At 47.1% G+C, this 23,742-nt stretch overlaps 1 protein-coding gene across 1 annotated transcript in view; it reads right to left on the bottom strand.

The window, feature by feature from the left end:
* Positions 1 to 23,742, bottom strand: part of DCDC2C (doublecortin domain containing 2C) — a 101,433-nt gene that overhangs the window by 52,093 nt on the left and 25,598 nt on the right. Inside the window, exons 3-4 of the mRNA XM_025353508.1 lie at positions 23,087 to 23,163; positions 8,021 to 8,149 (exon numbers count right to left, since the gene is read on the bottom strand). Of these exons, the coding sequence (XP_025209293.1) occupies positions 8,021 to 8,149; positions 23,087 to 23,163 (206 nt within the window). The remainder of the gene's footprint in view (positions 1 to 8,020; positions 8,150 to 23,086; positions 23,164 to 23,742) is intronic.

Below are 23,742 nucleotides of genomic sequence, written 5' to 3'. Positions count from 1 at the left end.
CAGATGTGTTCTCAAATGTCACCTCCTCAGAGAAGCCTGCCCTGACCAGCCCAGTCACTCACCCCAAGCCCGGCCCTGCTTCATTCCTCTGTGCCACCCTTCGCGGGGCATTTATCAGGGATCTGCTCCTGAGCGTGCATCTGTCGTCTCTCCACTAGACAATGTCTGCCCTGCGAGGGGCATACTCACCCCATCCCCTTAGGGCTTAGATGGAAACCCCTCAAGCGCTCAATAAATATTTGTTCAATCGATCAACAAATAAAGAAAGGTTCAGTGTGTGGTGCAGCCAAAGACTTCACTTCTACTTTGAGATGGGCGAGGTCAGGCCACACCCAGCGTGTCCAGTGTGTGCCCTGCACCTTGCACCTACGCTGGGATGGGGCTACTGCCTGGGCCAGGAAGATGCACAGGACACGCTGTGCTGAGCCAGAAGTGACATCCACTGGGGCAAGCAGCTGCCACTAACAGTGGTGGCCAGGCTGCTCCATGACAATGGTCCGCTTCGTCTCCCTCAGACCTCTCACTGCCTCTGGGGTGGGGGCCTCTCTCTTTCCTAATCAGGCTAGTCAAGATGAGTAAACTCAAGTTCATGGGTCACCATGGTCTCTCCAGAATGACTGTCACCTAAATCACGGATGCTGATGTTCAAAACACCTGCTAGTGGATAAGGGACAGCTGTGCCCATGACACAGGGCAGCATGACTGACTCTGAGCCCTGCACAGAAACCCAGGCAGGAAGCCCCTGCCTCAGAGGGGCCAGGGGCCAGCTCACAGGTGTGGGCCACGGGAACACACATTCGTGTGCTGTGTACATGTATGTCCCGCCCTGGCATTCATCATTAGCTCTTAAAACATCATAAAACTCTGCATGTAGCCACCAGGGCCATCTGTAAGTGCTGCAGCCCTGGGTATCCACACTTGTCTCCCAGCATTTTCCAAAAAGTTTCACTACGGCCAGGCCCTGCTTCCCTCAGGGCCCTCACGCCTCCTCGCTCCTATGGCAGGCCATTGTCCACACAGTCCCCCCACCCCAGAACACCTCCGTTACTTCCATTACCCATTTCTTCAGAACCCAGGACAGACCCTCCTTCAACTCCCAGCTGCGTGGGCCTTCTGCTCTGAGAGCTCTCACGGAGCTCAAGGTCCTCCTCTGTCTCACTGGCCAGGCCCCAGCACTGCCTCCGACTGCAGTGCAACTGTTTCCCTTAGGGGATCCGTCTCCCAGCAAGGCTGTGCGATCCTGAGTGTCAAGGAGCATGTTCTTGCAGATGTTTTATCACCTCCCAGCTCCTAGAATAGTGTGCGGTGCAGAGTATACACTCAACGAACAGTGGGAAACTGAAAACGGACAGTGGAGATCATTCCACTTCAGTCTCAGAGAAATTCACAAGAATAGCTCATCACCTTTTCCTTCCAGCAGGTGGCATGGAAAGAATTTTCAGAACTGTTGACCTCAGGCAACTTGCCCTCTTTCACCCTCCATGGCCCCCACTCCATGCTAAACATCATTCCTTTCTTAGAGTGGGTCGTGCTGGTCCCCATCCACTCCCACTTTCCCTGGCCAGGGCCTGGCCTAGGTGAGGCACAAGAGGCCCACAGGGTGCTGATGTGAGAAGCTACCCTCCTGCCCCGACTCCTCCAGGTCCTCTAGTTCTTACAGCACGCATCTATTCTGGGAGGTCTCTTAGTCTGGGCTCCCCCAGCGGTGTGCTTCCTCTCACGAACATGCTGCCCTCGCCGTGACTGCTCACGTGACGTTTTCTCTCTGCTGGGCTGCACTGGGGCTGAGGACCGAGCCCCTGCTCACGGCTGCATCCCTGGTGTTCAGCTAACAGTCTCTACGAGCACCTTTTCCCAACCGAGATCAGCAATCGTCTCATATAGAGACTTACAGAATTTCACTTAAGTATTTCTCTGGGCTGTTTGGATGCATTATGCCAAAAGTTCAAACTATCCAATAAATCAAGGAATTTTAATACACTACAAATAATTAGCCTGGGCAACATGGCAAGACCTCATCACTACCAAAAAAAAAAAAAATTAGTCATGAATGGTGGCTTATACCTATAGTCCCAACTACTCAGGAGGCTAAGGTGGGAGGATCCTCTTAGCCCAGGAGGTCAAGACTGCAGTGAGCTGTGACTGCGCCACTGCACTGAGCCCGGGCAACAGTCTCCTAAAAAAAGAACAGGCTTAGTTTCTAACCCACACAAGGAAAAGGTGTGACGGAAATCTCAGCTGAATCATATTGGCATTATCTAAAGGATGATAAATACAGAGAAATATAAATAATTTCTCAAATGCATGAGAAACAGTAGCTGTAGTTCCCATTCAAAAGTAACACGCACATTGATTTTTTTAACTCTGTTAATGTGCATATTGCTTCACTCCTTCAAGCTTAACATTTGTACTTTCTAAGCATTTCCTTTATTTCTAAGCTCTGCACTTTTTCTAAACCCAACCATAAAAAACTAATTTAAGTCCAGGAAAAAAAAAATGAGCTTATTGATCTAATGTCTTTTTTACTCTTTAAATATTCTATTCCCTTCCTTACTTCTACCACACAAGAATTTTCTCTGCTACTTTCACTACTATCATTCTGCATGTGATACTTAAGATTTATTCCAAGGCTGGGTGCAGTGGCTCATGCCGGTAATCCCAGCACTTTGGGAGGCCGAGGCAGGCAGATTACCTGAGGTCAGGAGTTCAAGAGCAGCCTGGCCAACATGGCGAAAACTCCTCTCTACTAAAAGTACAAAAATTAGCCAGGCATGGTAGCAGGCGCCTGTAATCCCAGGTACTCCGGAGGCTGAAAGAGGAGAATTACTTGAACCTGGGAGGTTGAGGTTGCAGTGAGCCAAGATTGTGCCATTGCACTCCAGCCTGGGCAACAGAGCAAGTCTAAAAAAAAAAATAAGTAAATAATAAAAAATAGATTTCTTCCACTATCGTTTCTGGCTTCTCCTAGAATTATACACAAGTCTATCTACTGCACAGAGCCTTATTTCTTTGAGAATAATATACTAATATTTATAGCTGCATTCTGGGAGTATGGAGGTATTCCCGGCACAGATTTGTGCACAAGCATCTAACTTCCACCTGCTCGTCGCCACTGCCATGAGGTTACTCATCGCTCCACTGCTCTAAACGGCTCAACAGTCTACATCCTACTCAAAAGTGGACATCAGTTTTCATTGATGGTATCACAACTGTTGACTGCAAATCACTCTTGAATGTTTTTAATCTACCCCCATGGGAGAGTTACATGACAAAAGCATAAGGCAGGATTAACTGTTTCTGCTCCTCCTCCACAGCAGCTACCATCAGGGGACCATCGCTGCCCACGGCAGGTTCCTCCTAACTCTCCTTGCTGCACGGCGTTTTCCCACTTCTCAGCCTGGAAGATCTTCATCTCCCCTGCGCCTTCTCAGCCCCTCCCAGGGCAGTCCTTCACACCTCATTATCGCCCAGAAGCGTCCCCAGGTGGATGTCTCAACCTTGCCTCTGCAGCCTCTTGACCTCCCGGCCTCCCACTCTCCCACTTCACCTTCCTCTAATCTGCACCAACAGCCAGACCCTGGGCCGGACGCCACCCAACTGGCTCTGGCTTCACGTCCACGCCAGCAATGGCTTCGCCTGCTGCGACATGAGCCCCCATCCCTGCCTGTCCCTCCCTGCCCTCACCTCGTGGACCAACCCCCCATCTGCCTTCTCCTCTCTCGTCCCCAGCTTCTGAGTGCCCCAGAGTACATGTAACTGCAGGCTGGTTCCGCTACAGATCTTCAGCGCGCAGTCCAGCGGGGCCCTCAACCCTGCTCGGCAACCCTCCCACTCCGTGTCCCTCCCGCTGCCCCATTCTCCTTCTGTCCATTCGCAAGACACAGCCTTCTCCCTTTTTAGAGTCCATTAGGCATTAATTTGCCACCTTCCTTCCCTCCTACCTTAAAGCTTTCCGTACTTGCACCAATCCTCACCTCCACCCCTGCCTTGCAGGAAGGGTGGCTCCCCAACCTCGCACGGCTTATGCATCCACCCATCCTCCAGGTCACACCCTCTTCCACCTGCTCAGGGTCTGGCTCCTATGCCCCTCCTTCCTCCACCTTCTCCCTCGGGAGAGAGGTGTGCTCAGGCCCCTCGTGTTCAGCGGTGACCATGTCATTGCTCTGAGCCCCTCAAGCCACAATCCCGCATCACCCTTCTCTCCCTGTTTCACAGACATGTACCCCCTACACTCCCATCTCTGCTTTCTCACCCACCACTCCAGCCCGCCCACAGGACCTGGCTTCCATCTCACAGTGCCGGTGGCCACCTGCTAAGTGCAGGCAGAGAGCGCATTCTAGATCTCGTCTCCCTGGCCTCAGCTGTGGTGTTCGCTGCAAGCTAATCCAGCCCAGGCATCCAGGTTGTGCCTTCCTGGGCCACTGCCTCCACTCCGGAGTCTGCAGCTCTTCTGCACGCCCCTCTGTGGCTTCCCTTTATCTCCCACTCCAAACTACCCCCAAGAACTCCACCCCCAGCTAGTTGGCGGATCCAGGACTGGGAACAGGCAGAGGGCCAGGAGTCCATAGCCACAGAACACGAGGCAAAAAGAATTCAAGAAACCGCATCCGGGGCAAAGGCAGGATCAGGTGCCACGTGGTCAGATGAGGCACCAACGGGCAGGGCCACATACACGTGGAAATCCATTCCAGCATCAGGACCACGAGGGCACAAACTTGAGGCCAGAGAGATGCCAAGGAAAACAGAGCTGCCCTTAGAGGATACCCAAAACCTTGCCTGTGGACAGAACAGGGGCATAAAAAGAACCCATGAGAGGAGGATTCTTGTCTTTGTTTTACATGGTTTGACGTTTCTGCCTTCTTGTGAAAACTCTGACCACAACAGCCCCACATTCTCACAAAGTGACAAGCAGTTGATGGAAGACCCCACAGGCACCTGAGCTGCCCACCTTCTCCAGGCCAGCTCCCGGGGGTCTCACCCACACACAGCTTCACCGATACTGAGTTCACACATCCCCACTCGAAAACTCCAGCTTCCATCTCCGTCTGCAGCCCAGGCCTGCGGGTCCCACAGGCATGTCTCAGTTGATTCTTTAACTTGTTATCAACAACCAAACCTGCTCCTCTGCAGGACTCCCCACCTCAGAAAAGATCTCTCATTGGTGCGGTTGCTCCAGTACAATATTGGAGGAATAATAACTCTTCCAATCCATGAACACGGTATCTTTCCATCTACTGTATCTTTTTCAAGTTCTTTCATCAATGTTTTATAGTTTTCAGTGTAGAGAGCTCTCACTTGCTTGGTTAAATTTATTCCTAAGTATTTTACTCTTTTTGGTGCTTTGGTAAATGGGATTTTTCTCTTAATGTCTTTTCCAGATAGCTTGTTGAGATTATGTGGAAACACAAGTGATTTCTGTATGTTGGTTTTGTAACCTGCAACTTTACTGAATTCTTTTATCCTAACAGTTTTTTGGTACAGTCTCGGGTTTTCTATATATAAAATCATATCATCTGCAAACAGATTATTTGACTCCTTCCTTTCCAATGTGGATGCCTTTTGTTTCTTTTTCTCATCTGGTTCCTCTTGTTAGGACTTCCAGCCTTATGCTGAATGTAAGTGGTACAAGTGGGGCACCTTTATCCTGTTTCTTAGAAGAAAAGCTTTCAGCATTTTACCGTTGAGTATGATGTTAACTGTGGGCTTGTCGTGTTTGGCTTTTATTATGTTGAGATATATTCTTTGTATACTAATTGGCTGAGAGCTTTGATCGTGAAAGGTTGAATTTTATCCAGTGCCTTTTCTGTATCTATTGAGATGATCATGTGATCTCTTTCATTCTGTTAATAAAAGTGAGGTGTAAAGTTAGATTGTTTGAGATCTTTCTTTTTCCTTAATATAGGCATTTTTCTTTTCTTTTTTTTTTTTTTTTTTTTTTTTTTTTTTTTTTTTTTTTTTTGAGAGAGTTTTGCTCTTGTTGCCCAGACTGGATTGCAATGGCGCAAGCTCAGCTCACTGCAACCTCCACCTCCCAGATTCAAGTGATTCTCCTGCCTTAGCCTCCCAAGTAGCTGGGATTACAGATGCCCGCCACCATGCCTGGCAATTTTTTGTATTTTTAGAAGAGACAGGGTTTCACCATGTTGGCCAGGCTGGTCTTGAACTCCTAACCTCAGGTGATCCACCCGCCTCAGCCTCCCAAAGTGCTGGGATTACAGGTGTGAGCTACCGCGCCTGACCAATATAGGCATTTTCTTTATAAAATTCACTCTTAGAACTGGTTTTGCTGAATCCCATAAGTTTTAGTATTTATTTCCATTTTTGTTGCTCTCAAGATATTTTTTTATTTCCCTTTTGATTTCTTCCTTGACCCAATGGTTGTTTAGGAATGCATTGTTAAATTTCCACATATTTGTGAATTTTCCAATTTTCCTCCTGTTACTGATTTCTAGTTTTGTATCATTATGGTCAGAAAAAATAACTTGATATGATTTCAATCTTACATTTGCTAAGACTTGATTTGTGGCCTAATGTGATTTATCCTGGAGAATGCTGTGTACACGTGAGAAGAATGTGTATTCTGCTGCTGGTGGACAGAATGTTCTGCAGTCTGTTAAGTCCATTGGGTTTATATTGTTATTCAAGCCCACGGTTTCCTTATTGACTTTCTGTCTGGATAATGTATTCATTGTTGAAAGTGGGGTACTGAAGTCGCCTCCTATTATTGTATTGCTGTCTACTTCTCCCTTCAGTTCTGGTAATACTTGCATATTATATATTTAGGTGCTCCAGTGATGGTTGCATATCTATTTATAACTGTTGTATATTCTTGATGGACCGACCGTTTTAACATAATGTGGTGACCTTCTTTATCTCTTGCTGCAGTTTTTCACATGATGTCAATTTTGTCTGAGGTAAGTCCAGCTGCCCCTGTTCTCTTTTGGTTTCCACTTGCATGGGACAGTTTTCCCATCCCTTCACTTTCAGCCTGTGCATGTGGTTAAAGCTGAAGGCCGACCCAGATTATCCTCACAGCCACCTGGCTCACAGCCCATCTCTCACCTCCCACCTTCAATCCATCATCACGATGGACGACCACCACTGTGAGCTTTCATTCACACAAATGGGACCCACTGGCTGCAAGACAGCAAGCCCCTTGCCTGGTCTGTAAGGTATTCATGGGACCTACGTTCTGGCCTCGGGGCTGGCCGCTTCCCTCACAACAGTGCTGAATTCCTGTGACAACACCGTGGTGTTTCCTCAACACACTCTGCTTGTTTGTGCCTCATCGACTGTCACAACCATAATCACAAACCCATTTCACGCCTACTATGCACTGAGTGTTACGCTAAGCACTTTACACATATTAGGACCCTTGGAAGTAGGTATTATTATTTCCAGGTTTCCAGATGACAAAACAAGCATCGAGGAGTTAGGAATGTGCCCGAGGTAACAGAGACACCCACAGCGGAGAGGAGATTTGCTCCATGTCGAACCCCCAAGCCCATGCTAGAAGCCATTACACACACTAACTCCCTCCCACGTGCTCTTCTGTCACATGAAATTCATTTCCCCCATCTCTGCCAAGACTCAATCCAAACACCAGCTCCCACAGGCCTGGCTCCTCCAGACCAACTGGGAGGCCTCATTATATATATATACACACACACACACACACATATATATATACACACACACCAACTGCAGTATTCTAGCAACTTGAAAGGTTGGCCCACTCAGTAGGGGTTTCAGGGAGCAAGACTCCTTTTTGCAATGCTGTATTCTCCACCCCTAGCACACAGTAGATGCTCAATGGTTTGCTGAATGAATAAATGAATGAGGCTGGTTAAAAGTAAGTATAAAACCAAGATTGAAAAAATACTATCTGCTTGAAGAATGAAAATTAAGAGTTTATGGTGAATCATTTTAGACTTTGCTGGTCCAGGCAGAAAACTCTCATAGAAAAGAATAAGCACAAGCTGCCGCCCCCTGGCTGTCCTATAGGCGAGAGTCTCCTTACTTCCGAACGCCTCCTAGAGGGAAGACTTTTTCTCCGATCGTGGCCAGCACGATGTCCCAGTCGGACAGACTAAATTTGGGTATAATGATTTTTGCAGGTGGAATAAATAATCTTCCATTTGTAAAAACACTGTAAGGACAAAAAGAAAAGCATCCATTAATACGTTAAGTTTCAGGGGGAAACATTGAAAATTCAATATATATATAATTAAAGAACTGTAAAAACAATGGGATGCACTAAGCAGCCTCCAATACTACATGTCATGCCCTATTGAGGACTTTATCAAGCTGTACAGAATGTCACAGAGCCTGGTGACAGGTGTGTGTGTGTGTGTGTATGTGTGTGTGTGTGTGTGTATATAGATATATATATATATATATATACGGTTTTGTTGTAGATGAAAACCACAACAGTGGGCTACAGAAAGTGAAGGTGCCTTAAGGTTAACAGTGGTTGTGAAACCGGGAAAGTTCCCTTGTCCCCCTCGCAGAGCATGCGATGGGGGTGTGGCTCGCTTTTTCAGTGCCCCACTGCTCAAACTTCTAGGGGGCGCATACAGACCGGCAGGCTGTGGGGCTCCAACTCTACAGTTGTGACATTCTGGGCAGCTTGATTAAAATGTGGGCATTTTATAAAATCTAAAATGCCCAGATGAATAGAACATAACTCCACTTTTTATAAAACATGTCTCCCACTACTATAATGGGTAAAATGAAAGAAAATTGTGTCCATTTGGAAAACAGGCAGACAATTTTGCCTTAAATAATGTAGCTGCTTTCCCTTTCTCGGGAGCCGAGATCATCTCCCAAAGAAAATAACATGTATTCCTTTGAAAAGTTAATAGGAACCGCTTATTTCACTCCTGAGTTTTAAGGCAACTTCAGTATAATCTTAGGGGTGTTAGTTTATTGTTTCTATGTGTTGAGGGAGAGGAAGTGCTTAGAAGATTTTCAAAACCCATCACAAAGTTAGTAGTGTTCATGAGACTATGCCGTAATCAAAGACACATGCAACAGTTTCAATCTCTTGTAATTCCCATTAAAATAATGTAAAATACAAGATGTATTGTTTAAGTCTAAAAAGAATAAATGATATCCTTGATATCCTTTAACAATAAGTAAGCTCAACTTTGCAATTCTGGTTAATTTTTTTACATTATAATTTACTGTTACTGCCATGTTTTCTTTTTCCTTAAATGCAAATTACTTAGAATTTGAGAAATATCTCTCTTTAGAGTAAATATAAATCTTAATTGAATATGTTTGTCACAATAAAGAGAATCTATTTTCTCTGCTAAGGTTTTGTGGCAAAAGAGGCTTCCAATCAACCCAGAGTCCAACTTATTCCATATTTAAGATGCTGCCCACAAGAAGTCATAAAAAGAAATGTTCTATGCAAGTTGTATCAGAGTTTATCCATGTGCTATTATAATTACAATAAAGATTTGCTACAATGTTTTCAACTATTGGTTTTCCTAACTGGTTTAGGCTGCAAGTTTTTCTAAATATAGATTACTAAGAGGAATAAAATAATAAATATTTAAACAAGGTCTTGCTATATTTTGTCTCGATTTTTAAGAAATTTAATTTATAGTCTTATCCTGAGTATTGAGAAACAGGCACACCAACCCACTGCTGATGCAGCTGAAAATCAGCACAGTCTTCTTGAAGAACACTTGGGCAAAATAGATCAATGTAATATAACGGATCAATAACCACTGACCCACTCATCTCACACCATGAAATCCACCCCACAGGAGAGTGGACAAAGATTTAGAGGTGAAGGTCTTTCTCACAGAATTATGTATGAAGTCAAAAATATAAAATGTCTAAGTATGGAAGACTGGTTAAATAAATTATGCCACAGCCACACCATAAAGTATACAGCCATTAAAATTTGTTTATGAGCCGGGCGCGGTGGCTCAAGCCTGTAATCCCAGCACTTTGGGAGGCCGAGGCGGGCGGATCACGAGGTCAGGAGACCGAGACCATCCTGGCTAACATGGTGAAACCCCGTCTCTACTAAAAATACAAAAAACTAGCCGGGCGTGGTGGCGGGCGCCTGTAGTCCCAGCTACTCGGAGGCTGAGGCAGGAGAATGGCGGGAACCCGGGAGGCGGAGCTTGCAGTGAGCCGAGATCGCGCCACTGCACTCCNCAAAAAAAAAAAAAAAAAAAAAAAAAAAAAAAAAAATTTGTTTATGCAGAATTTATATCTACAGGGGAAAAAGGGTCAAATATAATTAATGTCGTAGACAAAAACCGCAACAGTGGGTTACAGAAAGAGCACTAGGAGTGAAGGTACCTTAGGGTTAATAGTGGTTGTGAAACAGGAAAGTTCCCTTGTCCCCCTCGCAGAGCGTGCGATGGGATGTGGCTCGCTTCTACAGTGCCCCAATGCTCCAACCTCTAGAGGGGCATACAGAAGGGCAGGCTGTGGGGCTCCGACCCCATGGCAGTATCTAGGGGTAAACGTTTCCAGCTCCTGAAGCCCCAGGGGGGGTGTGTTACAGGCTGCTCTTTCAGTTTAGCCGTAGGTGGCTTGTGTTAATCAGCTCAATTAGACCCCTGCCTTGTCGCAAAGACAAAGGGCTTTGTATCCTGGGTTCTGGCCTTGGCATACCAGAAGAATTGGACCATATGTGCACTTGGAGAATGAGTGCAAGGTTTCAATGAGTGCAAGTAGCTCTCAGCAGATGGGGGAGCCAAAAGGGAGATAGTTTTTCCCTGGAATCAGGCCTCTCAGCACCCCAAGTTTCCTCCAACTGCCCCAGCCAAACTCCGTGCTGGTCTGCCTTTTGTGGCCTGCCGGTGTGCGGGTGCCTGTTCGTGCGTCCCTCTTGACGCACCACTTGTGTGTTCCTCCGCCGATGGCTCTCGACGTCCAGCCATTTCTGTCTCTGCCTTGCTAGGGTCTCGAGTTTTTATAGGCACAGGATGGGGGCATGGCAGGCCAGGGTGGTCTTGGGAAATGCAACATTTGGGCAGGGAAACAAAAATGCCTGTCCTCACGCAGGTCCCCTGGGTAGAGCCCTAGTCAGGGACCACGCCCTCCTCTGCCCAGCACTTCCCTTCCCCCTTCTGTATCGTTTAAAGGGGCCACACTCTTCCCTTCCCAGCACTTCTGTATCAGTTGTCTCTGAGGGATGGGATAACTGCAGATTTTTATTTTATTCTTTATGCTTTTCTAGATTTCCATTTTATTCTTTATGCTTTTCTAGATTTCCGCATTTTTATAATAAGCCTGTAAATAGAAAAACGTAAAATTTTTTGAATTTTTAAGATAAAGAGAAGAAACAATAATCTCTGATTTATAAACTGGGAAATGGCAAGTTCAGAGGGAGAAATGGACTTCACACATCTCTAAAAGTTTGCTGGTTGAGCTGAAGAATGAACCTAGACCAATATCACCATGCTGGGTTTGGGGCCCGTGTTGTTCAGGCAGAGATAATCCATCTTCCAGGTAGCTGAATGAACTATTCCATCTAAAACACCCAGAAAACAGTTTCCCTGAAAGTCTGTGGTAGGTTGTAGATGAGCACATATCAAATCCCATCACTGGTAAATAAACACTGGTACATGTGAATTTTTGAATACCTGATACTCATTTTTGAAAGCACAATTTATATATGCTGATAAAAAAAAAAAATCCAAGATAAATTGGGTGGTTACAAAAAAATGAAGGTACACAACAGTGCATGCAGTACACATATACCTATAAACGCCTGACCATGCACGGCGCATCCTAGGAAGAGACCAGAAACTGTGACGCTGGTTCCCTCTGGGAGAATCACTAGAGAACTAGTGATATAAACCAAGAGACTTTTTTTTTTTTTTTCAGATAGACCAGTGGAAAAAATTTATTGCCCTTGGAGTGGGATGCTGAATACATCTCATCATATAGTTCATCTCAATTTAATTTCATTATCTCTCCTCTTTCTTCACACTTTGAATTTTCCTCAACTCTCTGCCAACAAAAACTTGCAATCTGATAGAGAAGTTGCACATACAATTATCTGTAATATAAATCAAACCCTTTGACAAGGGAGTAAAAACAAACATTAATTCTCTTTTTACTTTACTTCAATCTCATTGCTCAAAATGAATATTCAAAAATCAGGCATTTATCCAATCTGCCATTAATGTGAAACACATTGATGTGAACTGTCGATGGTGCACCGAATTATTTATTTCTTAACAAATAGCATCAGTTCAAATGTAGATTTTACTACTTATCGACTTATTTTTCTAACAAATTAGCAGTATTGGCAGGCTGAAATTAATTTTATTTTTTAAATTTTTTATTTTGGGAGACTTACTTTAAATGTATATCTCTTAAAACTATATATTCACCATGGGCATGAGTCACTGTATTAAATAAGATGGTTTAAATAGAAACTCTGAAGAGAAGTTCAAAAGCCATAAAATTACTTTGTCAATGCACCTGTTCCTGTGTTGCTAATTAATTTTTAATAGTAAATGGGGGGGGAAATAAAACATTTTAAATAGAAAATATTTCAGATTGTTTAAAATGGGAAGTAGCATATGGGTCCAGGAATGGGTTTTGGTCAGGTGGGTTGGCAATGACAGCTGCCGTTTGCTCAGCACTGGCCGTGCACACTTTATAGAGTCGTCTCTAACCTTTCCAGCAAATCAGTAGAGCAAGTCCTGCTCCCCCGTGACACAGATGAAGAACCTGGGCCTCAGAGAGGTTAAGGGGCTTCCCCGGGCCCCATGGAGGCCACATGGAGAACCGACGACCCAGCCCAGCTCCACCCGACCCTAATGCCCGCTGTGTTCCTGCCCCTGCATCCACTTCCCTCCACCCAGTTTTCTGTCTTCTCTGTTGAAAAGCAACGTAGAAGGCACCAGAAATGTGCTGCTTCGCTCTGAAATACATCGATGATGGTAGGTGGGAAGAAAGCCAGGGTCGTTTTTGTTTCTGTTGCCACGCTGTCTTCAAATAGCCATGACCTGCTGCAGTCGGGTAGTAAACGGGCCATGAGGACATTGTGACATCCTAGACTGGTCGCCTGCACCCTCCCCTCATCCTGGGGTGAAGGTCGCCTAATGCTTGCTCCCAAGAACCAGGTCAAGTTCCAAGCTGAGTTGAATTGAAAGTTCTGCACATTTGAAATCAGAAGCCATGGTCTCCAGGGCTGATTCCAGAACTAAATAGCTGTATCACTGGACCTGTCATTCCCCCGACTGAACTGTGGGCTGTCTGAGGACAAGCCTGCATCTGAGTCTCTCGGTCTCCCCAGGGCCTGGATGGGGATGGATGGCCATCAATTCTGGATGGGCGGTGGCGAGGGGTACATGGATGAGATGGAGGCATCAGGGATCAAATGAACAGATGAAGGGCCTTACTGTCTTTTGGCCTCTATCTTCCATTTCCGAAACTGGAATAGGACTGCCTGCCTTATCTGCTCCACAGGCTTATAATGAAGGGAAAAGGAGGTTATGGGCATTCTGATTTGAAAAGGGTAATAAAGAGGCATTATTTTTAAAAACTAAGTTGTCATAATGGTTATTATTGTGTTTTTCTAAACTAAGATTTTGAGACAACCTGAAAAACACTGGAGTGATTTAAGTAACAGTTCAGTCTAATCCTAAACTTTCTCATTGAGAACTGCAGAATTCGTGGCACGTAACAACCCCGTCCATTTGGAAAATACACAATGCACAATGCACTGCAATTAAAATCATCAGGAAAAAACCTGAAACATTTGACCCACAGCAAGCTCAGAAACCACCGGCTCTTGTGGGCCTGGACATCTGCTGGTTCGTGGGGAGAAACAGGTCAGCCCTCCAGCGGAGGAAAGAATTCCGAGTCCTCTGCCCGTCACAAAATCACTGCCTGCCCTGCAGGAGACAAACGTCCAATGCCCTTAACTGCCACTAAACTCAACAGGAGAAGTCACTCTGCCACCTGAACGGGGACTCCACCCACTTCTCATCGGTCCAGGGCAACGCATCCTACCCTTACGGTCTCCTCTTCTCCCTCTTCATTCCTCCGAGTCCCCCACCTTCACCAGGGCTGGGTTTTCATCCTGTGCCTCGTGACTTGCCTCTTTCTCAGCCTCAAAACAGTTCTGTGGGATCTCTTCAAGCAGCACAATTTCCTTCTCAGTCCTACCACCCTGTAAATCTGCTAGGAAGGGATCTTCTCCTGAATCGGGGTATTAGAATCCACGGTGTCCCCAGGGACTCCTTCCCACTCATCTATATTCCCCAACACTGTGTCCGACTTCCCTAAGTTCCTCTGCTTCCCTCCACCTGGCACTCACTTAACCAAGGACTTCAATCAGCTGTTAGGCAGGATTCCTCCTTCTTTGTGGATAAGAAACTCCATGGATATTAGATGTATTTGAGATGCAGAACCCTGTAAGATAGAAATAGATCCTTCCGTGCCCCTCCACAAGATTTGCAAACAATCATTTAAAACCAGAGGGACTTGAAAGGTATTGCCCTATATTTCCAGTCCATGCAACACTCGCATTCTGGCCACTAAAAAGCCAAATGGAAAAAAATACATCAGCTGGTCCGAGATCTGAGATCTATAAAAAAATTGTCAAACCCAGGCTTTCTTTGGTGCCTAATGCTAACACTGTCGTGGCCGTGATCACTTCTAACACAGTATTTCACAGTCATCATCAATGTGTGCACTGCCTTTTTTAGAATTCCCTACCATGAGAATTCCCCAGGCTTGTCACCTTCACCTGGAAAAATGAACCATATTCCTGGACCGTTATGGCCCAAGGATTTACTGAGGGCCCTACCTACTTCTCACACACCCTAAGTGCAAATCTGAAGGAGGCAAAATTCCCAGGAAACTCGACCGTAATCTAACTGTGGATGACCTCCTCCTATGTTCTGAAAGTGATAACAGCTCCCTTCTGCACGGTGAATGCCTCCTTAGGGCGTTAGCAAAAAGGGCCATGGAGTGGCTAGACGCAAAGTTCAGTTATCCTCTCCGTGTGGCTGGTATCTGAGCTATGATATCTTGGTCACAGGAAAAAACAATCTCTACAGACCAAGTTTCTAGTCTTCAACATTTTCCTTTCCTGGAAGCAAAAGAACAACTGGGCGTGGGGAAGTGGGGGTCCTGTGGGATGTGGTAGGATGTGGATGCCTAATTTCTCTCCAATTGCCTCCTCTCTTTAGGCCACGATGAGGGAGCCATCCCTCGACCCAGCAGTAAGAAACTCCCTATCTAAAGACACTTGTGAGAACCTGAAGAGCTCTCTACTTTCACCCCCACCTTGAACTTCCCAATTACTCCCTGCCTTTGTCCTTCCTTGTGCATGAAGGAGAGGATCATGTCTTGGAGCCTTCTCCCCAAAACATAAAAACCTGGGTTGTGAGAGCTTCACCGAGCTCGGGTTGAGGCATGTCCCCTGCCTGTCACCCAGGGCTGCAACCACCAGTCTTGTCCAGGCTGCCTGTCTCACTTGCAACAGGGTCGCCTATTGGACACACACATTCCTCATCCCGTTCAGACCCTACAGACCCTGCTACTTAACGAGAACACAGCATTCCTCTGTGGCTAAACTTCTCTCTTATGAAATCTACTGCTTTCCCCCCCACGTAACCATACTACACCATCAAAGCCTTAACCCTGCCACTTGCTTCCTTTACCTATGGTTAGTTAGTGGATGTTAGTGACACCCGTGTCACTAACATGAGATGATTGTCTCATCCTAGATTAGATTCATCAGAAACCCCTCTGCCCCAAGTAGATCTCACTCTTTATGTCGATGGCTCCTATCTCTGGAGGGAGGATGGGCCCTTCCAGGCTGGATATGCCGTCACTAACCAGCACAAACCTCTTGGCCATCCAGCCCTGCCATGTGTTAAATCAGCCCAGGTGGCTGAATGAATCACTCTCACCCGGGCTTGCATGAAGACAGAAGGAATGATGGTGAAACATCTATGCTGACAGCCGCCATGCCTTTGGGGCAGTGCCTGATGTGGGTGTGCCACAGAAATGGGGGATTTACGACAGCGGCCGGCACCCCAAACAGCAGACCTTCTGGAGGCGCTGTTGTTACCCCAACAAACTGCTCTTATTAACACTGAGGGATACGGCATAAAGACATCAGATGAGACTTGGGAAAATAAGTGGGCTAATAAATATGCCAAACTAGGAGGCTCTTCCCCACCACATGAGAAACCCACGTGGTTTCCAGGCCTTGGGACCACAGCCCTGGCTCGCACTCCGAGGTCCTGGGCCCCTGGTGGGATGATTCACCCTCTGCTACGGTCTGAATTCTGTGTCCCCTCACCCCCCAGTTCATGTTGAAACCAAATCCCCAATGTAAAAGCATTAAGAGGTGAGGCCTTTAAAAGGTGATTTGATCATGAGGGAGCTTAGATTCATGAGTGGGATTAGCGCCCTCATAAAACAGACCTCAGTGAGCTTGTCTGCCCCGTCCATCATGTGAGGACACAGCACGAAGGCACATCTATGCAGCAGGGAGCACCCCTCGCCAGACACCAAACCCGCTGGCACCTCAATCTCGGATTTCCCGGCCTCAAGAACTGTGGGCAAAAAATTCCTGTTGTTTATAAATTACCCAGTCTCACATATCTTGTTATAGCAACCCAAACAGACACCTCCCTTGAAGGAAACAACTTCTTCAAGATGCCTCCCAAGGAAATAACACAGGAGATCCACACGGCCCACTCAAATCTATCACCAGAGTCATTGTTTGTGTTTACACCTGACTCCTCCCAGAAAGGTACAAATGCAGGACATGCTGGACAAACAATGGCTTGAACCCTTTAGCTTTTATCTGGACTGAGCAGCTGCCCCTCACTTCCTCTGCCAGAAACATACCCCTGGGAAAATTCTAAACATGGGCTGAGGAAGGGGAACAGCTTACCCTGGACCCTTCCTTCACTGTCAAATACACTTTATCCAATTACCAGAGGCCCAGCAGCCAGTACGTCCCCAGTGTGTCCCCACACTGATCTGTATGTTTTCTAAACGGTTGGAGGCTTTTCTGCTGCCAAAATGTCTCCACAATGTCAGTTGCCAACATTTTCCTGGAAGTAATCTATCCCACTTGGGGTATCCCCTCTATAACTTCTAATGAAAGATCAAATTTCACTAGCAAAATTACATAAGCAGTTATAAATACAACACATTGGTCGAAGACTCCATTGCCATCACAGCCTCAGTCATCAGGCATCTTAGGAAGAGCCCACATGTCCAGAGTCCAAGCTGGCTAAACTGTCTGAAGAACTGGGTTGTCTACGGCCATGGGTGTTACCCATCCTTCTTATGACTCCCGGATCCTCACCCCATCCTCCTCAGAAACGGTCCCCCTTTGAAACCACTACAGGAAGACCACAAGAATGCCCTACACCTCCTGGCCAACAGGAGATTCCAATGTAACATAGTCTGACATCCTCAGACACTGTCGAGAGTTAATTAAGTACACAGTCCTACGATCAACAAATCAAGGCCATCTTTCCCCTCAAACTCCTTGATCAGCCTTTACACAGTTTGAAAGTATGAAATCTGGTATTTTGGAAATGCCACCATCAGGAAAGTAACCTTGAACCCCACACAAGAAAGGCCTCGTGCTGTTTTGTTCATTGCTGCCAAATTACAAGGTGTTCAACCTCTGTCCGTGTCTCATGGCTGAAAAATATATATAAGGATGATGCTGACTGGAAAGCATTCCAACCGGAGATCTCAAACCACAGTTCTATTGACAGCCTCGGGCCACAGATGACAGCCAGAGGCAGACGACTGTCCCAACAACCGTGGAACAAGCGGGTGATGCCAGGACATGGTTGGCTTCTCTCCAAGATCATGGAACAAGAGCCCACAGATTCTCCTGCCTCTTCATACTCCCCAACAGACTAAATCTTTTCCCACGATTCCTGTATCTTCCTCCCAATTGCATCAGCTACTCCTCAGTCCCCCGAACCACATCCAGCCTTCCACTGGGCCCTCCCTGGTTCCCTCCATCTCACACTGCTTGTGCTTTCCTAGTGCGGTCATCACTACCTCTTCCTCTTGGATCACCAAGCAGCTGATGAGACTAACAGGTGAATTCCTGGGTTTGCACTCACTGCCCCCACCCTACTCAGTCCTGAAACTGGGACCTCCTTCATAACGGCCTCATCATACTCACAGACATGGTCCTGACAGGAAACATCCCATACACATGACCAGAGCAGTCCCCTTCTGAAGTGGCACCAAACTGTAACTTCAAGGCCCCCAAGACTGGGACTATGACATGGCCTCGTGAGCTCAAGAACACGACAGTTCACGGGAAATCAGTATAATAGACATAGCTTGTCTGTGGGACACAGGGAATTCTCCATGTCCCTGTAGCAAGACACATTCTGTTCTCATGAAACAGGAGCTCAGTGTAAGGGCCAAACTCCCTTTAGACATCATCTTCCTTCAACACCCCATGATGTCAACATCACAGGAAATTGTTTGGCAAAGAAATCAGGCAAAGGGAATTGCTGGTTAAACAGGACTAAAATGCCCAATCAGTGAGAAGATGATGGTTAATGTTACATTTCTCCCTTTGGGATCTACTCCCGGTTAGCCCTTCAAGCCTCTGTCACAACCAGTGCAGGCAATGACCAACCCAACTATGCTCATAAGGGTTACTGTTGTGGGTGTGGTCATAAGACACAGAAAGTGCTTCCAGCCAGTGGATGGTTCCTGTCACGTGGCCAATGCCGACCTTCAAATGGCGAAATGTGAGAAACTTCGCAAAGGAGACTCAGAAATGTGAGTGCTGCCCCAGCTGCTGGTCCTGAGACTTGTGGACGGGAAGCTGCCTTAAGCGGGATCTGGAAGGACCTGCTGCCTGGAGCCAGCCGGGTAGGGTGGTCTGTTCCTCCCACTGCACCCTTGCCTGTGGTGACGGATACACCATAAGGTTACAAAGGGGGTCAGCAAAGCTAGCCCCCGCAAAACTGGAAGATTCTGTCTCCTACTTAGGACAAGCGGCTACATCATTAACCCCAGAAGTGTCAGAACTTTGCAAAATGACTCCACAAAACGGACTAGCCTCAGACTACTGACCGGAAGCCAGGGAGGTGTTCGTGCACGAGTCAGTCCTCAGTGCCACCTGTTTGTAGTCGACACTCGAGAGGAAATTTGTCAAGAGACAGTCACAGCAAAGACTCACACCCAAGACACAACTTGTTGGAGGCTGAAAGAGTGAGGGTCATGATCAACTCAGTATACCACTGGAGACTATGTGAGTAAGCAGCAAACTGTTTCTCATAAATGCAGAATGCTGGCAAACTGACAAACTGTATGCACCCAGAAGGACCGCTGAGGACAGTCATGACCCAGGCACAAGTGTTTCTTATGATTAGGCATCATTGAAGCCTGTTAGTAATAATATAAACCTGTGATCAATTAAGCAGCTGACCAATCGTTATCTCATTCTCCCTGCTCATTCTACCCAATAAATAGGAAGGGCTGTGGAAGGTCAGGGGGCTGCCTTCGCTCACTAGAAGTAGGGAGCTCTCTTCTTCTTCCCCTGGTCCTTTCCTTAAAACAGTTCCTTTTGTTTTTTATTATTTCTACGTTTGTTCCTTCGTTCAGTCATAATGACGGTCTCAGGCAGTAACAGTAGTAACTGCTGTAGTGACTGTCTCAAGTAGTAGCAGTGGCAGTCGGGTACAATAGCTAATACAGCTTACACCCCCCAGAAAAGGATTGACTTGGATCTCCCTTTAAATAATTTCCTCCACTTACTGGATGGTTTAGGGAACTCCTTAAGGGACTCAGTTTCTTTCTTTTTGTTTTTTTTTTTCCAAGAGATGGGGTCTCACTATGTTGCCCAGGATTGTCTCAAACTCCTGGGCTCCAGTGATCCTTCTGCCTCAGTCTCCCAAAGTGCCGGGATTACAGGCTTGAGCCACTGTGCCTGGCCTCTGGCTTCTTTGTATCCGTCCTGATGGTCATGCCTTCACCTCCTGATGCATACCACCCTCGTGGGAGGGTTGTGCTCCTCGGCTGTCTCTCAGCTCCCCCTGAACACATGGCAGCTGGAAGCAACGGCTGGACCCTTCTCCTCAAGTCCTCCTTATGACAGGTAGTGGTGGTTCTACAAGGAATGGATCCGCTCTTCCTCATGAACAAGAAGAAGGACTGAGTTTCGCAGAACTCTAGCCTATGACAACTCTGTCCCAATTCCTGCGCTGAGATACAACCAAACTCTAGCCCGTGCCCAGCAGCATCAAGCCACGGCCACAGGATGACCCCGACCCCACCACTAAACACCCAACTGTGAAAACCCAGGGCTGCCAGAAACATTTACTGTTCATCCCAGCCAACACCTGAGAGAGGCGCCTGACCTCTCTTACAGCACTGACAAATCTGCATCTCTCGCAATGCAGACACATTTCCCGCACCTGAGATCCTTCCCTTGAACTGCAAGCATCAGGCAGGACAGGGCCTGTCTCCCAGTCTCTGGCGGAGGACAGAATCCTAACTTCCAGAACTGCCAGCTTGCAGACCAGTTACCTGGCCACCTTCACTGGCCAACTCTTTGTACTTTTCCACTTCTCTGATTCTCCTGAGGCCCCACTTGCTCCCATCTCTCATTGCCCCTTTAAAATGCCCAAATCGTTTCCACACAAATCAGAGTGGAACTCGGCTCTTTCCCCAACTATCAGTAGTTACTAAATAAAATCTGTTTTCACTGCTTTCACTAATGTCCAGCTGTATCTCTCTTTGACATCAGTCTTGCAATGAGGGCCAGAACCAATGGCCCCTTCTTCTCCAGTTCTGTCTGGCACGAATGTGCCTCCTCCCCACAGAGGGGGCCTGGGGTGAGCTCTTCTCTTCCCCTGCTCCCTTGGGTCTCAGGCTCCCTGTGAAGGGCAGGGAGTCTCCAAGTAAAACCACTCCAGGGCCCAGACAACTTTTGCCAGCTCACTTCTAAATAAACGACAAAAGATCTTTTAAACCCTTTTTCTCCCGAGGCTCATTCACAACTCAGGGTGTTTTCCACGCCAGTGTAAGTGGAAGGAGTGAGTGAATCCCTCCCTGACAAGGGACATCAGAGAGAACACCAGGCAAGAGAAGTGACTCAGGCCACACGGCTCAGTCAGTGCCAGAACCAGGGCTTCAATCTGAGCCTCAACCTCCAAATCGGTGACTTCCAACCCATGCACTCACCACCAGCTCAATTCCCCAGTGACCTCGTCAGGGGAGCCCCAGGTTCTCTCTCCAGCATCCAGCTGCTGCAGAACACAGCTCGACAAGCCACTCCCTCGCCAACTCTCCTCTTGACCAGGGTCACACCCTGCCTTTCCCTCCTGAGCATCTAAGCCTCTGAAAGCCGTCATAACTATTGTTGATGTGTTTTTATAGTGACAAGGACTCCAAGGTACACGATCAGGTTTTTTTATGTGTGGTAGGAAGGACTCTGCACTCAGATGGATATTTGGGTCCATCTAGTGGAACTTCCAACACACCAAGACAAAGGATGGGCAAATGCTGCCGGAGTGCACGGTTTCTCATTGAAAAAAATAATCATGTCTGTCAAATGAGTGAGGATCATTGATGGCCTGGGTCACACACATGAAATGTGGCTTTAGGAATGGTGTTTTTGTCAAGAAGGACCCACAAACCAACGACGTTCCCTGAGGTTGTTGTACGTTCTGCAGGAAAAACATCACTAACAAAATTCAGAAATACTGTGTCTTATTATTTCAAAACAGCTCTTAGATACGTGAAAAGTGGTGTGGAAAGATCTGTGTATTTAGGTGGCCCCCGTGCGGAAGCTTAAAGTAAGGTCTTTTAAAGAAATGGTCGTTGAGATTTTAAGGAAAAGTGCAAGGGGCCAAGTTTGGCGAATTCACGGTCACACTTCCTCCATCTTCCTCCTTCCCAGCCTGGGGATCTGTCGGGTAAATCAGTGGGTTTCCAGTTTCATGAGCCTCCAAGCCCTTGCCTCTCAGGACTGAGAGGGGAGGTGGCAGAGGTGACTCTGGCTCACACAAGGCTGGCACCCCCACATGAAGAGCTCAGCATTCTCTGGAAACTCACTGAAATTCCTTCCATTTAGACCAGAACACGGTAAAATGGAAAGATACCCATGCCAGGGCCTTTAATCACTAAAATACTAAAACATCCCAATAAAAGGATAATGGGAAGAGCTGCCATTCAGAGAACTGCTACGCTGTGACAAGCACTGTGGGGCTGGCTGCAAACATTCCTGAAGCTAACCCTCACCACAGTGTGCGGCCCAGGTATTTTCAGCCCTGTTTTCCACAGTGGGAGACAGCCTCAACCTCAGAGCGAAGCAGCAGGCGCAGGTCCCAAGCTGGGAAGACCAAAAGCCAGGATGTAAACCAACGTTTAGTTTGAGTCAAGTGTGTTGTCTTTTTCCCACCCCCAAAACATAATGCAGATGGATGCACACAGTGATCATCTATCTATGCACACAGTGATCACAACTATCCTCAATGCTTCCCACTGAGCACCTCGGTGCCTGGCACTGCCAGCAGCATCCCAGGACAGCAGTCAATGAGGCTCTAATGCACTCCGTTCCTGTAGCAACACCTGACTTGGATGTGCTGTAGCCCACAAGGGCCTTTTGGTAGCAAGAGGTCAAGGGTTGGGGGAAACAGCTTTTAAATTTCCCTTCAACATGCTGCAGCTGCAACTGCTACATTTAAAAAAATATCAAAACAAAACTTGAGCCTAAAACTGAGCTGTGTGTATGATGCTCTTATCTTCATATCCCCAGGCGAACTGTTCTGCAAACAATGGCATGGTGATTGGATTGTTTTTCTTTTCCAAAATCAGGGCTCAAGAGGAGAAAGAAAAGGTAGCACATGAACAGCTGAATCAGAGAAGTTGGTCTAGGAAAAAGAAATCACCTGTCAGGGAGTAAGAGCCAGGGCAGGAGAGGGGACGGGAGGGGACGGGAGGGGACGGGAGGGGACGGGAGGGGACGGGAGGGGAGGCAGAAAGAGGGCTAAGGGGCATTTGTCAGGATAGAAAGTATTGTTTTTAGGGAGCTATGGCACAGTTTGATTTTTTTCACCCATAATATTGTACTCACTTTATATGTCGAGATATACGATGATATGTTTGCCACTTGGAAGGCACATTTATATCACAATGCACCACCGGTTTGATCTGAAAAAGGAAAAAATAAGCCTGAGAATTCAGTTCAAATTAGCCAACACTCGTTAAATTCAACAGTGTGCACTGCACTGCCCCAAAACATAAGAAAAGGGGGGAATCCCTTTGTCAATAGAACACCCAGGGGCGGGTCCAGGAGGGATGCAGAGAAAGGCAGACCGGGTGCTGGGGGAGGAGAAGATCCCAGCAAGTGCAGTGCGAGGTGGTCTGGGGCTGACGGCTCTGCAGTGCACATGGAGGGAAGTGCAGGGCGCGGGGGCCGGGCTGACGGGTAAAGGTGCCACCAAAGGCCGTGCATCCGTGCGAGGGAGGCTCCCCATAGTCCCCAAGAAGCATGCGTCTATGGCCTACTATGCCAAGGAGCTCTGCTGGTCAGGTTATGGGGCCCCAAGAATGGACATGTCGCTTCTGATTTCATTACAAGACTCCAACCAGAATGTCCTGGCCAGGAGGTGCGGGCCCCTCCGCCTTCTCTCCTGTTTGCTGTGAATGCAGCCTGAGAGGCCGGGCCAACCACTATGGCCTGGGGACAGCTTCAGTCTCAGGTCCACTGCGGATAAGACACAATGGGGG

The sequence above is a fragment of the Theropithecus gelada genome, chromosome 13, assembly GCF_003255815.1.
Source record: "Theropithecus gelada isolate Dixy chromosome 13, Tgel_1.0, whole genome shotgun sequence".
Classification (NCBI taxonomy): domain Eukaryota; kingdom Metazoa; phylum Chordata; class Mammalia; order Primates; family Cercopithecidae; genus Theropithecus; species Theropithecus gelada.
This window is presented reverse-complemented; position numbering and strand designations above follow the sequence as displayed.